General features: G+C 35.7%; 1 protein-coding gene across 14 annotated transcripts in view; it reads left to right on the forward strand.

Annotated features, from left to right (window-relative positions):
- The window catches only part of MIA2 (MIA SH3 domain ER export factor 2), a 97,176-nt gene that overhangs the window by 45,400 nt on the left and 38,147 nt on the right, over positions 1-13,629 (forward strand). For 9 of the 14 annotated variants that reach the window (XR_003507395.1, XM_027521217.1, XM_027521215.1 and 6 more), the window contains 5 exons: positions 4,345-4,416; positions 5,905-5,931; positions 6,484-6,594; positions 7,243-7,314; positions 10,844-10,948. Coding sequence is in view for 13 of the 14 variants with exons in the window: in XM_027521217.1 (XP_027377018.1) it covers positions 4,345-4,416; positions 5,905-5,931; positions 6,484-6,594; positions 7,243-7,314; positions 10,844-10,948 (387 nt within the window). In the remaining variant the exon portion in view is untranslated. The remainder of the gene's footprint in view (positions 1-4,344; positions 4,417-5,904; positions 5,932-6,483; positions 6,595-7,242; positions 7,315-10,843; positions 10,949-13,629) is intronic. The other 5 variants (XM_027521216.1, XM_027521218.1, XM_027521225.1 and 2 more) reach the window with 1 other exon arrangement.

The raw sequence follows: 13,629 nt of genomic DNA on the forward strand, positions 1-13,629 counted from the left end.
TGGGCTCATTTTAACTTAATGGCCTTTGAAAGGCCTGTCTCCAAATACAGTCACATTTTGAGGTATTGCAGCTTCAACAAACACATATTGAGGGGAAACGCAGTTCAGCTGCAAATTAATCTAGAATTCAGTCTGTGATGTATGATTTGGTGGTTAGTATTTTATGTTTTTCATATGGCTGCTGAATTTACCGGTACCATTTATTAAAAGGCCATCTTTCCCCTTTGCTCTGTAGTGTTGTTGTCTTAAATCTTGTGACTGTGTATATCTGAGTCTGTTTTTATAATATTTTCTGTTCTTTTGGTCTATTTTATATATATACACACATATGTATATTGGAGAAGGCAATGGCACTCCAGTCCTCTTGCCTGGAAAATCCCGTGGACGGAGGAGCCTGGTAGGCTGCAGTCCATGGGGTCGCTAGGAGTCGGACACAACTGAGTGACTTCACTTTCACTTTTCGCTTTCACGCATTGGAGAAGGAAATGGCAACCCACTCCGGTATTCTTGCCTGGAGAGTCCCAGGGACGGGGGAGCCTGGTGGGCTGCCGTCTCTGGGGTCGCACAGAGTCGGACATGACTGAAGCAACTTAGCAGCAGCAGCAGCATATATGTATATATCTTTGCACCAATACCATGCTTTTTAAAAGCTACCTAGCTCGTCTTGGTATCTGACAGTGTAAATCGCCAGACTTGTTTTTCGAGATTGTGTCTTTTCATATAAATTTTCAATCACTTCATCAGTTTACACATGCACACATGCACATAGCCTGCTGGGAATTTGGGATTACATTGACTATATAGATTAATTTGGAAAAAATTTACATTTTTACAATGTTGAGTATTTATCGATGGACCATGGTATATCCCTCTAATTATGTCTTTTTAAAATTCTCAGTGTTGTTTATACATTTTTGTGTTGAGGTCTTGCACATCTTTTCTTAGATTTATTTATTCCCTGGTATCTGAGGGTTTTGAAACTATTATAGTAGTTTTTTAAACAGCTCTGTTGGGATATAATTCATATAGTGTACTGTTCACCCATTTAAATTATACAAGTGAATATTTATATAATTAGTATATTTTAGTATACTTTAGTATATTTAGTATACTTTTAGTTTATTTACTAAACAAAACAAAATGTTTTTGAACATACTTTGTACACCCTAAAGGAGCCCTGCACATCTTAGCTGTCACCCTTCACCCAATCTCCCCTATTCCCAAGCCCTAGACAACTTACCCACTTTCTATTTCTATAAACTTGCCCACTCTGGATTCCATTTCACGTAAATGGAATGATATATATAACATGTGCTTTGTTGTGACTAGCATTTTAAACCTAGCATAATGTTTTCAAAACTCATCCATGTTGTAGCAAATATCAATACTATATATATCTTTTTTTGCCAAATAATATTGCTTACTACAGTTGACATATCCATTTTTCAATTGATGGTCATTTGGGTTATTGTACTTTTTGGCTGTTATAAATGATGCTGCTATGGACATTCTTGTACACATTTTGGTGTGAATATACGTTTTGAATTATTTTGGGCGTATACCTACGAGTAGAATTGTTGGATCTATATTTAACTTTTTGAAGAACTGCCATATTGTGTTTCACAGCGGCTGTGCTAGTTTATATTTCCGCCAGCAGCTTGTGAGTGTCCCATTTTCTCCACATCTTTCCCAACACTTGTTATTATGTCTTTTTGATTATAGCCATCCTAACAAATGTGAAGTGTTGTCTCAATGAGGTGTTTGTTTTTTTAAATTTTACTGAAGTATGGTTGATTTATAGTGGTGTTCAGTGAGGTTTAATGTACATTTTCCTCATAGCTTAGTGATTTGAACATCATACAGATAGGTTTTTCTTTTTTTAATCAGTCTAAAAAATATTTTTATTTAAAAGACTATTTAGTTCATTTGCATTTAATACAATTTCTAATTTATTAGGGGTCAAATCTACCATCTTAACTATTTTCCTGTTTGACCCATCTGTCCCACATGCCTTTTTCTCTTCTATTTTTTTATTTTTGGATTGAAACAGTTTTTAACTAATTCAATATTTTCTACATCAGTGGGTTTGTTAGTTACGGATTTTTTTTTTTAATGGTTACCTTTGAGATTGTAGTGTATATTTTTAAATTATTGAGTTCTAATATAAATTTGTGCTATTATAATACTGCTTAATGAATAGTGCAAAGATCTTAGAATGCTTTAATTCCACTTGCCCCCTTTTATCTATTATATTTTGCCTTTTGCATTATATTTTGCCTTTATATTTATATAAACCCCCAAATAATTTTATTATTCTTTGAGACAGTCAAGATTCATTTGGATTCATCCACACATTTATTCTTTCTATTATTCTTTGAGACAGTCAAGATTCATTTGGATTCATCCACACATTTATTCTTTCCATTACTTTTCATTCTTCCCTTCCTTTCCATCTTCCATCTGAGGTGATTTTTTTCCTCTTAAAGAATAGAAGGACCTCCTGTTTTTTTTCTGTAACATAGTGTCGATAACTCTTAGTTTTTGTCTGACTATGTCTTTATTTCTCTGTTTTGTATGATGTTCTTTATAGAAGTCTGAGTTGGCAGTTGTTTTCTTTAAGCACTTTGGGGACACCTCATTTTACTTTTTTTCTTGGCATGTTGTTTATGGGTCGAAGTCAGCTATAAGTTTTATTGAAATTTGGTGTTATGTCTTTTTTTGAATTATTTTTCTCTTTCAATTTAAAAACCTTAAGTGTAGTTTTCAGTAGTTAAATGGACATTCTTAAATACGCAGTTCTCTCTATTTTCACAGGTGTATTCACCCAGGAATCTACCTTCCTCGTTAATACATAAAACATTTCTGTCACCTTTGCATTTCCCTTGTCCTCATTTTCATTCAGCCCCATAGCCCTGCCAGCAACCACTGTTTATATTTCTATCTCCATAAATTAGTTTTTGTCTATTTTAGAGTTTCTGTAAATGAAATCATACTTTTTTGTGTCTGGCTTTTTTCAGGTAGCATTGTATTTTTGAGATTCACTATGTTGCATATAGTAGTTTTTTGTTTTAACTTGAAAGTACATTTTCATTATATCAACATACCACATTTTCTTTTATCCGTTTACCTCTGAATGTGGTTATTTCCATCTTTTGGTTATTATGAATAAAGTTGCTATGATCATTCTACCTTTTTTTGTCTGTAGGTATATGTTTTTATTTCTCTTCTGTAAATATCTTAGAATTGGTGGGTCATATGGCAGGAAGTGTATAATTTATAAGAAACTATGTGCCTATTTTTATGATTTTCTCTTTATCTTTGATTTTCAGCAGTGTTACTAGCTGTTTGGATGTGGTGTCTTCTGTTATTCATCCATGGGCTTCATGATGTTCCAGAATCTGTGGCTTAATGTCTTATTTGTTTTGGAATTCTCTTGATCATAACTTTTTCAAATACTGTTTTTCTCTTTTTTCTTCTCTTGCTGGGATTCCAGATACTTGTATTTTAGCTTTTTACTATATCCTACATATCTCTTATGTTCTTTTCTGGATTTCTTATCTTTTTGTTCACACTTCAGTCTGGATATTTTCTTCTGATCTAGCTTCCATCTTACTGATTGTCTTCACCTATGCCTGCTGGTGCTAAGTCGCTTCAGTCATGTCCAATTCTGTGCGACCCCATAGACTGCAGCCCACCAGGCTCCCCTGTCCCTGGGATTCTCCAGGCAAGAACACTGGAGTGGGTTGCCATTTCCTTCTCCAATGCAGGAAAGTGAAAAGTGAAGGTGAAGTCGCTCAGTCGTGTCTGACTCTTAGCGACCCCATGGACTGCAGCCTACCAGGCTCCTCCGTCCATGGGATTTTCCAGGCAAGAGTACTGGAGGGGGGTGCCATTGCCTTCTTGGTCACCTATGCCCAATCACCTTTTAAACCTTAATTTCATCTGTTGCCTTTTTTGGTTCTAAAGGTTGTGTGGCTCTTTTTGTAGTTTTCTTTCCTTGGCTCAATGATTGTCTTTTAGTTCCTCTTATATATTAAGCTTACTTATTTTGTTGTCTGAAAGAGAACTCTGTTACTTGAACCCTCTAAGATTGTCTTTTTCCCTTGTTCATTTTTTTTCTTCATTCTCACTCAGATCTTGTTTTCTTGAATGCCAGATTTTTCCATGTTGAGTATCAATAATAGTATAATAAAAATTATCGTGGTAAATTTGAAGCTGTGGATGATGCTGTCTTTCTGCAGTGTGGTTTTACTGTTGCTTTTCATGGAATTGGTGGGTCAGAGGGCAGGTATAGTTTGGAATAAAATTTATAGTACTTTTACTTACAGTGTTGCTTTCTTTCAGTATGAAAGCTTAGAGTCATCTTTAAAGGATGCCAGCTATGAGAAGGAGTCAACAGAAGCACAAAGTTTGGAGGTAAGAACAAATAGATACTTACAGAAGTTAAAGGGAAGGTTCTTACTAAATGACATAAACTTTAAAAGTCATGTAGCTTCTCAAAACTCACATTTCTTGGAAATTAAAACTTAAAGAAATTTAAGTTAAATATAGGAAATAGAATGTTAGTAAGTAGCATAAGGTATTGTAAAATTTTGAGCCTTTGTTGATGATTTGTTTTGAGTGAAGCATTTTCGGTTCACTGTCATCTAGAGTTATGTAGATGCTCTTAATTCTTCATTTCTGGGAAATGTATTAAGATAATCATTCTTTTTTTTGGCTCAGTTTGCTCCAGGAAGGAAAAATAGAATTCACTTTCATAAATTTAGGAATAGTTTGAAATAATAATTATGTAAATTGAGGCAGTTCTTGCCTTTACCCCATCAAAGGGTTAGGAGCTGACTAGAATGTTACACACAGTGATGTGCTGGTATCTGAAAAGTAGGAGCCTTTATTTGTAACACCTGCTGAGTTCTGTTGTGTAAATACTCCTACCATGACCAATTTCAAGGTACCAACATGATGCCACTGAATGTGCAGTTTGGAAGAAATACAGAGTTGGGTCTCCTGAGCCAGGTTTGATTTGGCTAATAATAAGGAAGGAAAGTGTGATAATCTGTCGTTTAGCTAAGGTATGACAGATAAGGGTTTGTAATAGGAGTGTCATGCTACTGTTTAGAGATGGAAGTGTTGTAAAAAGCATACTAATATTAAAATAGAAAATGATGGACTTTGTACCTTCGGTATACGTGTTCAGTTAGCTTGGCGTTCTCCATCACTGATGTCTATAAATCATCAAAGCATATGGATCAGAATTTCCTAGTAGAGTCCAAAGGAAGTCATAAATTGAATTCCAAATAAAATTGAATTCTTAACCTTTTTTTCTTTATGTTACCTATTAATATTCTCAAAAACGTGTTGAAATTATTATATTTTATTTATTTATTTTATTTGTAATTTATTAGATTGAAAAATAGAATTTCACAAGGAATTTAACACGCTGACAGAAGAACAAAAACTGAATAGCAAATATATTTACTCTTTGCAACATTGTGGATAAAATAAAGCCACCAATTTATTCTTAGGCATTGAATTTTTACTTTAAAATGAATATTTTGGAAGTTTTTCTCTAATTTTAGTAGTTTTTTGAAACATACAGTGTTTATTTTCAAGATTGGTAAACATAGTTGAATATAAACTATAATGTGGTACAGTTACAAAAATTGTTCTTTGAATCTGTAGATAAAATCCAAATATCAGGGTAATTTTGATTCAAGTAAGAGAACTCATATAATCAGGTAGTCAAATTTGGGGAAATATATGCATATATATTTTTTTACTATATATATATATGAATATATATAAATATGCTTTTTAACCAGTATGATATAATATGTACTTGTTTTACTTTTATTTTGGCCTGCATTAAGTTCTTTGATTCTTTTGGTTTATTTTTCTTTTAACAAGTTTGTTGAAGGATCACAAATATCAGAGGTATGTTTATTACAGTATTTAAATTCCAATTGGATAATCCAGTAACTAATCATTTTAAATTAAAAAGGCCACAGAAAATATGTTTTAATTCAGTGTAGAATATTATCTTGATTGTCTTTTGAGTTTATTTTTGATTTTATGTATTGAATTATATGAAATTGGACTTTTTCTCATGCTTCTTTTATAATGTTTTAGAGCAGAAGTTGGCAAACTAGGCTCTGAGCTCTTCACTGGTTGTTGTAAATAAAATCTTATTGAAACATAGCCATGCTCATTCATTTATGTGTTGTCTCTGCTTTCTCACTACATATGTATGTGACTTTAGCTGGAACAGAAACTGCATGGCTTTCAAGCCTAAAATATTTACTATCTCTTTCTAGAAAAAGTTTGCTAACACCTGCTAGTATTTCTGTGATTTCAGTGTTATAAAAATGAACAAATATATAAACTAGATTTATTTAACTTATAGTGTGTGTATTTGATTACATTCATCTGATTTATCTTCACCAAATATTCCTATGACTGTCTTATAAAGTTTTCTTCCTCTTTCAGGCATTCTATGAAAAGCTGACTGAGTCCAAATCTGAACTTGAGGATGAAATACTCATTCTAGAAAAAGAGTTAAAGGAAGAGAAGTCTAAACATTCAAAGCAAGATGAATTGGTAGGACTTTTGTGTTTGAGGAGACTGTAGGAAAAAGAACGTTATTGAGTTAAAAAAAATTATATGATATCAGTTAAAGTATTACATGCACTGTAAAAAAAAAAAAAAAAGTCAAAAGAATACAGAAGACTATAAAGTGGAGAATAAAATTTTCTGGATCCTCTAGCTCTTTTCATTTGTTAGAGTTAACATTATATGTTGCATTTCTAGCATATTCTTATAGAAATTTTCTATTTGCACTATGGAATAGCTCACATAAATCATTTAAGTTGAATAATCACATATATAGTGGTTTTGGTTTTTTATTACTCTGAAAGTGTTTTAGGAACTTAAACTTCCCTTTTATTTGTCTTTATTTTAAAATCTATCTTAAGGATGATCTTAATGTGTGTGAGATTATTTAGTAAGATATAATGTTAGTAGCCTTCTTATATATAACTTAAATGTTAAGAAATATTAAAGATGAGTTGAAATACTGTTATATGACTTTTATATAAAATCCCTTTAAGCATATAGCTGTGAAGTTTTCTTAATCTGAATCCTCACTTTTGGAGCAAAAGTGTTAGGTTAATAATATACTTGATAGAAATGGCATCTTGAAAACTGGAGGAGTTCAGTAAATACTTGTGATTGATACTGTCTTTTTAGATGTCGGAGATTTCAAAAAGGATCCAGTCCCTAGAAGATGAATCCAAGTCCCTCAAATCACAAGTAGCTGAAGTAAGTTGAGTTGTTTTATAGGGCTGTTGCTTTAAAAATCATTTACATTTTGCTATTACTTTTATAATTAAAGAATTAAATATTAGAATTTAGATCAGATCAGATCAGTTGCTCCGTTGTGTCCGACTCTTTGTGACCCCATGAATCACAGCACACCAGGCCTCCCTGTCCATCACCAACTCCCAGAGTTCACTTAGACTCACGTCCATCGAGTCAGTGATGCCATCCAGCCATCTCATCCTCTGTCGTCCCCTTCTCCTCTTGCCCCCAATCCCTCCCAGCATCAGAGTCTTTCCCAATGAGTCAACTCTTTGCATGAGGTGGCCAAAGTACTGGAGTTTCAGCTTTAGCATCATTCCTTCCAAAGAAATCCCAGGGCTGATCTCCTTCAGAATGGACTGGTTGGATCTCCTTGCAGTCCAAGGGACTCTCAAGAGTCTTCTCCAATACCACCGTTCAAAAGCATCAATTCTTTGGCGTTCAGCCTTCTTCACAGTCCAACTCTCACATCCATACATGACCACAGGACAAACCATAGCCTTGACTAGACGAACCTTTGTTGGCAAAGTAATGTCTCTACTTTTCAATATGCTATCTAGGTTGGTCATAACTTTCCTTCCAAGGAGTAAGCGCCTTTTAATTTCATGGCTGCAGTCACCATCTGTAGTGATTTTGGAGCCCAGAAAATTAAAGTCTGACACTGTTTCCACTGTTTCCCCATCTATTTCCCATGAAGTGATGGGATCGGATGCTGTGATCTTAGTTTTCTGAATGTTGAGCTTTAAGCCAACTTTTTCACTCTCCTCTTTCACTTTCATCAAGAGGCTTTTTAGTTCCTCTTCACTTTCTGCCATAAGGGTGGTGTCATCTGCATATCTGAGGTTATTGAGATTTCTCCCGGCAATCTTGATTCCAGCTTGTGTTTCTTCCAGTCCAACGTTTCTCATGATGTACTCTGCATATAAGTTAAATAAACAGAGTGACAATATACAGCTTGACGAACTCCTTTTCCTATTTGGAACCAGTCTGTTGTTCCATACCAGTTCTAACTGTTGCTTCCTGACCGGCATACAAATTTCTCAAGAAGCAGATCAGGTGGTCTGGTATTCCCATCTCTTTCAGAATTTTCCACAGTTTATTGTGATCTACACAAAGGCTTTGGCATAGTCAATAAAACAGAAATAGATGCTTTTCTGGAACTCTCTTGCTTTTTCCACGATCCAGAGGATGTTGGCAATTTGGTCTCTGGTTCCTCTGCCTTTTCTAAAACCAGCTTGAACATCAGGAAGTTCACGGTTCACATATTGCTGAAGCCTGGCTTGGAGAATTTTGAGCATTACTTTACTAGCGTGTGAGATGAGTGCAATTGTGCGGTAGTTTGAGCATTCTTTGGCATTGCCTTTCTTTGGGATTGGAATGAAAACTGACCTTTTCCAGTCCTATGGCCACTGCTGAGTTCTCCAAATTTGCTGGCATATTGAGTGCAGCACTTTCACAGCATCATCTTTCAGGATTTGTAATAGCTCAACTGGAATGCCATCACCTCCACTAGCTTTGTTCGTAGTGATGCTTTCTAAGGCCCACTTGACTTCACATTCCAGGATGTCTGGCTCTAGGTCAGTGATCACACCATCGTGATTATCTGGATTGTGAAGATCTTTTTTGTACAGTTCTTCTGTGTTCTTGCCATCTCTTCTTAATATCTTCTGCTTCTGTTAGGACCATACCATTTCTGTCCTTTATCAAGCCCATCTTTGCATGAAATGTTCCTTTGGTATCTCTGATTTTCTTGAAGAGATCCCTAGTCTTTCCCGTTCTGTTGTTTTCCTCTATTTCTTTGCATTGATCGCTGAGGAAGGCTTTCTTATCTCTTCTTGCTATTCTTTGGAACTCTGCATTCAGATGTTTATATCTTTCCTTTTCTCCTTTGCTTTTCGCTTCTCTTCTTTTCACGGCTATTTGTAAGGCCTCCCCAGACAGCCATTTTGCTTTTTTACATTTCTTTTCCATGAGGATGGACTTGATCCCTGTCTCCTGTACAGTGTCACAAACCTCATTCCATAGTTCATCAGGCACTCTATCTATCAGATCTAGACCCTTAAATCTATTTCTTACTTCCACTGTATAATCATAAGGGATTTGATTTAGGTCATACCTGAATGGTCTAGTGGTTTTCCCTACTTTCTTCAATTTCAGTCTGAATTTGGTAATAAGGAGTTCATGGTCTGAGCCACAGTCAGCTCCTGGTCTTGTTTTTGCTGACTGTATAGAGTTTCTCCATCTTTGGCTGCAAAGAATATAATCAGTCTGATTTCGGTGTTGACCATCTGGTGATTTAGATACAGTATTTTAAAAATTTAGTTTATTTTAAGATAAAATTTAAATAAAATTTTAAATAAAATTTAGTTTGTTTTTAAACTACTTTAAAAAGTAGTTAAAAAAATTTTTTAATTTATTTTTGGCTGTGCTGTGTGTTTGTTGCTGTGTGGACTTTTTCTCTAGATGTGGACAGTGGGGGCTAATTCTCTAGTAGCTGTGCATGGGCCTCTTAGTGCAGTGGCTCCTCTTGCTGCAGAGCACAGGTTCTGGGTGTATGAAGTTCAGTAGTTGTCGTACGTGGACTCAGTAGTTGTGGCTCTTAGCCTCTAGAGTATAGGCTCAATAGTTGTAACAAACGGGCTTAGGTGCTCCTTGTCACATGGAATTGAACCTGTGTCTCTTGCATTGACAGGCAGTTTCTTTACCACTGAGCCACCAGGGAAGCCCTAGGTACAGTTGTAAAATATAGAGCATCTGAGGAAAGTTCATTTTTTTCATTGAATAATATTTATTGAGCTATAGCTGTATATACGGTTCACTGTTGAAGGTGATTGGCACTTAATATTAGTAGACAAAATGGACAGAAAGGCTTTTGTGGATTTTAAGGAGATCCAACCAGTCCATTCTGAAGGAGATCAGCCCTGGGGTTTCTTTGGAAGGAATGATGCTAAAGCTGAAACTCCAGTACTTTGGCCACCTCATGCGAAGGGTTGACTCATTGAAAAAGACTCTGATGCTGGGAGAGATTGGGGGCAGGAGGAGAAGGGGACGACAGAGGATGAGATGGCTGGATGGCATCACTGACTCGATGGACATGAGTCTGAGTGAACTCCGGGAGTTGGTGATGGACAGGGAGGCCTGGCGTGCTGTGATTCATGGGGTCGCAAAGAGTCGGACACGACTGAGTGACTGAACTGAACTGAACTGAAGAGAGACAATATAAAGTTAATTAAAGTTTCCAGGTAGTGTACATAGAAGGTTATGAGGGGTTGAATCACGTGTCCAAAGTCATGTGGCAAGTTAGTGGCAGAGCACCTAGACCTTGAGTGACTAGACCATGAGTTAAGCCAGCCTTTTTTCTACTATAGCATGCTGCCTCTCCTATTAATATTGGCGTGTTTTTAACTTTAATTCTGTGTTTCAAGGAGTGTGTATAAAAAAGGGCTATTAAGCTAATTCTTGTAATCTCACTATGTTGTATTCTACTTAGGCCAAAACAACCTTCAAAATATTTCAGATGAATGAAGAACGACTTAAGATAGCTATAAAAGATGCTCTGAGTGAAAATTCTCAGCTTCAAGAAAGCCAGAAACAGGTTTGTACTGTAAAGGGACTCCTCAACTTGTGAGTATATAATTATAAATGTTCTGGGCATACTCATGACTGACTCATGCTAGGGGCAGAAGTGGGCTATTTCTGGAGACCACAAGAGCAGGGCAATCTCCTATGTACCCTATGGTGTCTCTTTTGTAAAGGATACAAAGGTGTATATTCCTGGAACCCTCTTCCCCCAGGAGTGAAAGTAAGCCTGGACACTCACCATTTTGATAATAATAGCAAATAGCATTTAGCACAAATCTTCAAAGCCAGATTGTAGGAGAGCAGAGAATACCATGAGAGCTATTGCAGCTAGGGGCCTAAAGACAGAAGCGGCTATGGTGGCAGATATAGTAAGGATTTAACTTTGATCTTCTTCCTCCTCACATATGTAGACACTGCCACATACCCAAACATATTTCCTCTCAAACTATTCTCCCAATACGGTTAGAATTTTTCAGTGGGAAATTTTTTTAATGATAACATTATTTATAATTTTCTAAAGATTGTTCACAGCTGAGTCACATGATGTGCTCTGATTACGTATTTTGTTTCACTCAACTTTTTATTTGCCATAGAGTTAATAATTGTCTTGTTTCTTTTAGACGTATCTGTAATTTATCTGTATTTCAATCATAAATGTCTCTTTTAGAGATTATGTAAATATTTTGTTGATGTGTGCAAAGGCTTTGGTTAATCTAATTTTATTTTTTCCTTGAAGCAGTACTTTCTGGGGTCTTCCGTCCTCCTAGTTCAGTAGGAACTTGTTCTCCAGGTCTGTTATATTTCTGCCGTTCTGAGATTTCACTTCACCCCTATCCTTTGACTTGTTTTTTTTTCTGTGTTGGATCTTCTATTTCCCATGTCATGTGTGTGCTTTATGTGGTAAATTCCCTTGATTATCTTCCTGAGAAAAAGCATAGGAGGAAACTGTTTAAGAAGTTTCATGACTTAGAATGTCTTCTTCTCGGTTGGATATCTTCTGGGTTGCATTTTTTTTTTTTTTTCTCTTGAAATTTTGACATTATTACTCTATTGTCTTCATTTTCCAGACTTACTTGTGAGAAGTCACATGCTGTTTGGATTACTGAACATTTTTTGTTACCTATTCTTTTCCCCTGTGGAAAATTTTAGTATCGTTCATTATTTCCAGTTCTCTGAAATTTCACAATGACATGGCTTAGTGTGGGTCTTTTTCCATATATTTGTTGGTTACACTCTGTCTGGAAACTCTTGCTCTTGATTCAGTTCTGGGAAATTTACTTGAATTATTTTATTCATTTTGGGGTGTATTTTGTATGATGTATGAAATTATTTGAAAATGTCTTTTTTGGTTTCTTTATGACTATGAAACTTTTGTTCACTTCTTCTCTGATATTTTTTGCTTGTGAGAATTGTTTGTTGTTTTGCTTATGCTTTTTACTGATTTCATGGATGCAGTGTCTTACTTTGCTGAGGATGTCATGTTTTTCTTCCCTACTCTTTTTTGATTTTTTTTTTTCCTGAGTTGCCTTGTTTCCTTCAAGTTCCTTTGTGTTCTGTTTTAGTCTATGTCTTTTGTCTAAGAGTTTCTTTTTTCAGATGTTTGGTGATTCATGGGTGTCTATTTAATAGCAGGGCTCTCCAAATCTAGTTGGAAGCCGTGTGTGTGTTTCTTACGGGCCTTTCTACACAGTAATCTGGCTAGGGTATTTCATTGGAGGGTCCCCAGTTCTTGGTTTTCAAATACCATTTTCCACAGGGATGAATCCTCCACAGTTCCTGTTTGGTAGGTATAGGGTTGTTTGTGAACATTGAGGTAAGGAGGGCTGGTATCTCACTATTCAGTAAGTCAGTTTTTGCTTAATGCTTTTATGTTTACAGCTTATTACTCACACCTTTACCTGGGTCAGGTGTCCCAGATTTCAGATTCTAGCTAGAGAATAACCTTCCAGGCTTTTGCCAGATGTGTGTGTATGTGTGTGTAAGCGTGTGTGCACATGCATGTGTTTGTGCATGTAAAAGACAGAGGGAGAGAGGGTTGGACTGAGAATTAGAGTGTTTGTATATGTATGTGTGGGGAGAACATGGGCTTTTCTCTAACTAGTTTTCATACAGACTTTTGAGTAGTCCTTCTCTTTTCATTCCACTTACAAACTAGTACTTGTACCTCCAAATCATGAGCCTTCCTGGTTTGTATCAAGTCAACACTACTTTTAGACTCTACCATCTTCTGCCTTAGATTTCAATTGTCTGGTCTTTTACCATGCTTCCATCACTTTCCACTTTTGGAACTATCTTTTTCTTCATCACATTTTGTCTCTTTCCTTGTGGGTTTATGCTTTTTTTCCCCCTTAAACCTTTTTACTGTCATCTTAGTAGATTTCAGGTGAAAGTGGCTGGTATCAATACATCCTGTGTTAATTTTGCTGTGTTATCAATATAGTCAAAAGTGACCTTCTGTACATTGAAAATATTTCATCTAGATTGTCTTACTCTTTAGAGCTGCTTTACTCTAACTCCTTTTGGTCATCAGAGTTTTTGAAATAAACTATTCTGTATGCACTGACTCCATGTTCTAACACATTCCTTCTTTAACCTTATAAGACTGCTCGCTATGTATGCAGTCTCCTTAGTAACTCACTAAAGATCAGCCAGTCACCAAATCCAAGTTTTATTCTTAAATTCTTATTTATTTTT

The sequence above is a fragment of the Bos indicus x Bos taurus genome, chromosome 21 (genome assembly GCF_003369695.1).
Source record: "Bos indicus x Bos taurus breed Angus x Brahman F1 hybrid chromosome 21, Bos_hybrid_MaternalHap_v2.0, whole genome shotgun sequence".
NCBI lineage: Eukaryota > Metazoa > Chordata > Mammalia > Artiodactyla > Bovidae > Bos > Bos indicus x Bos taurus.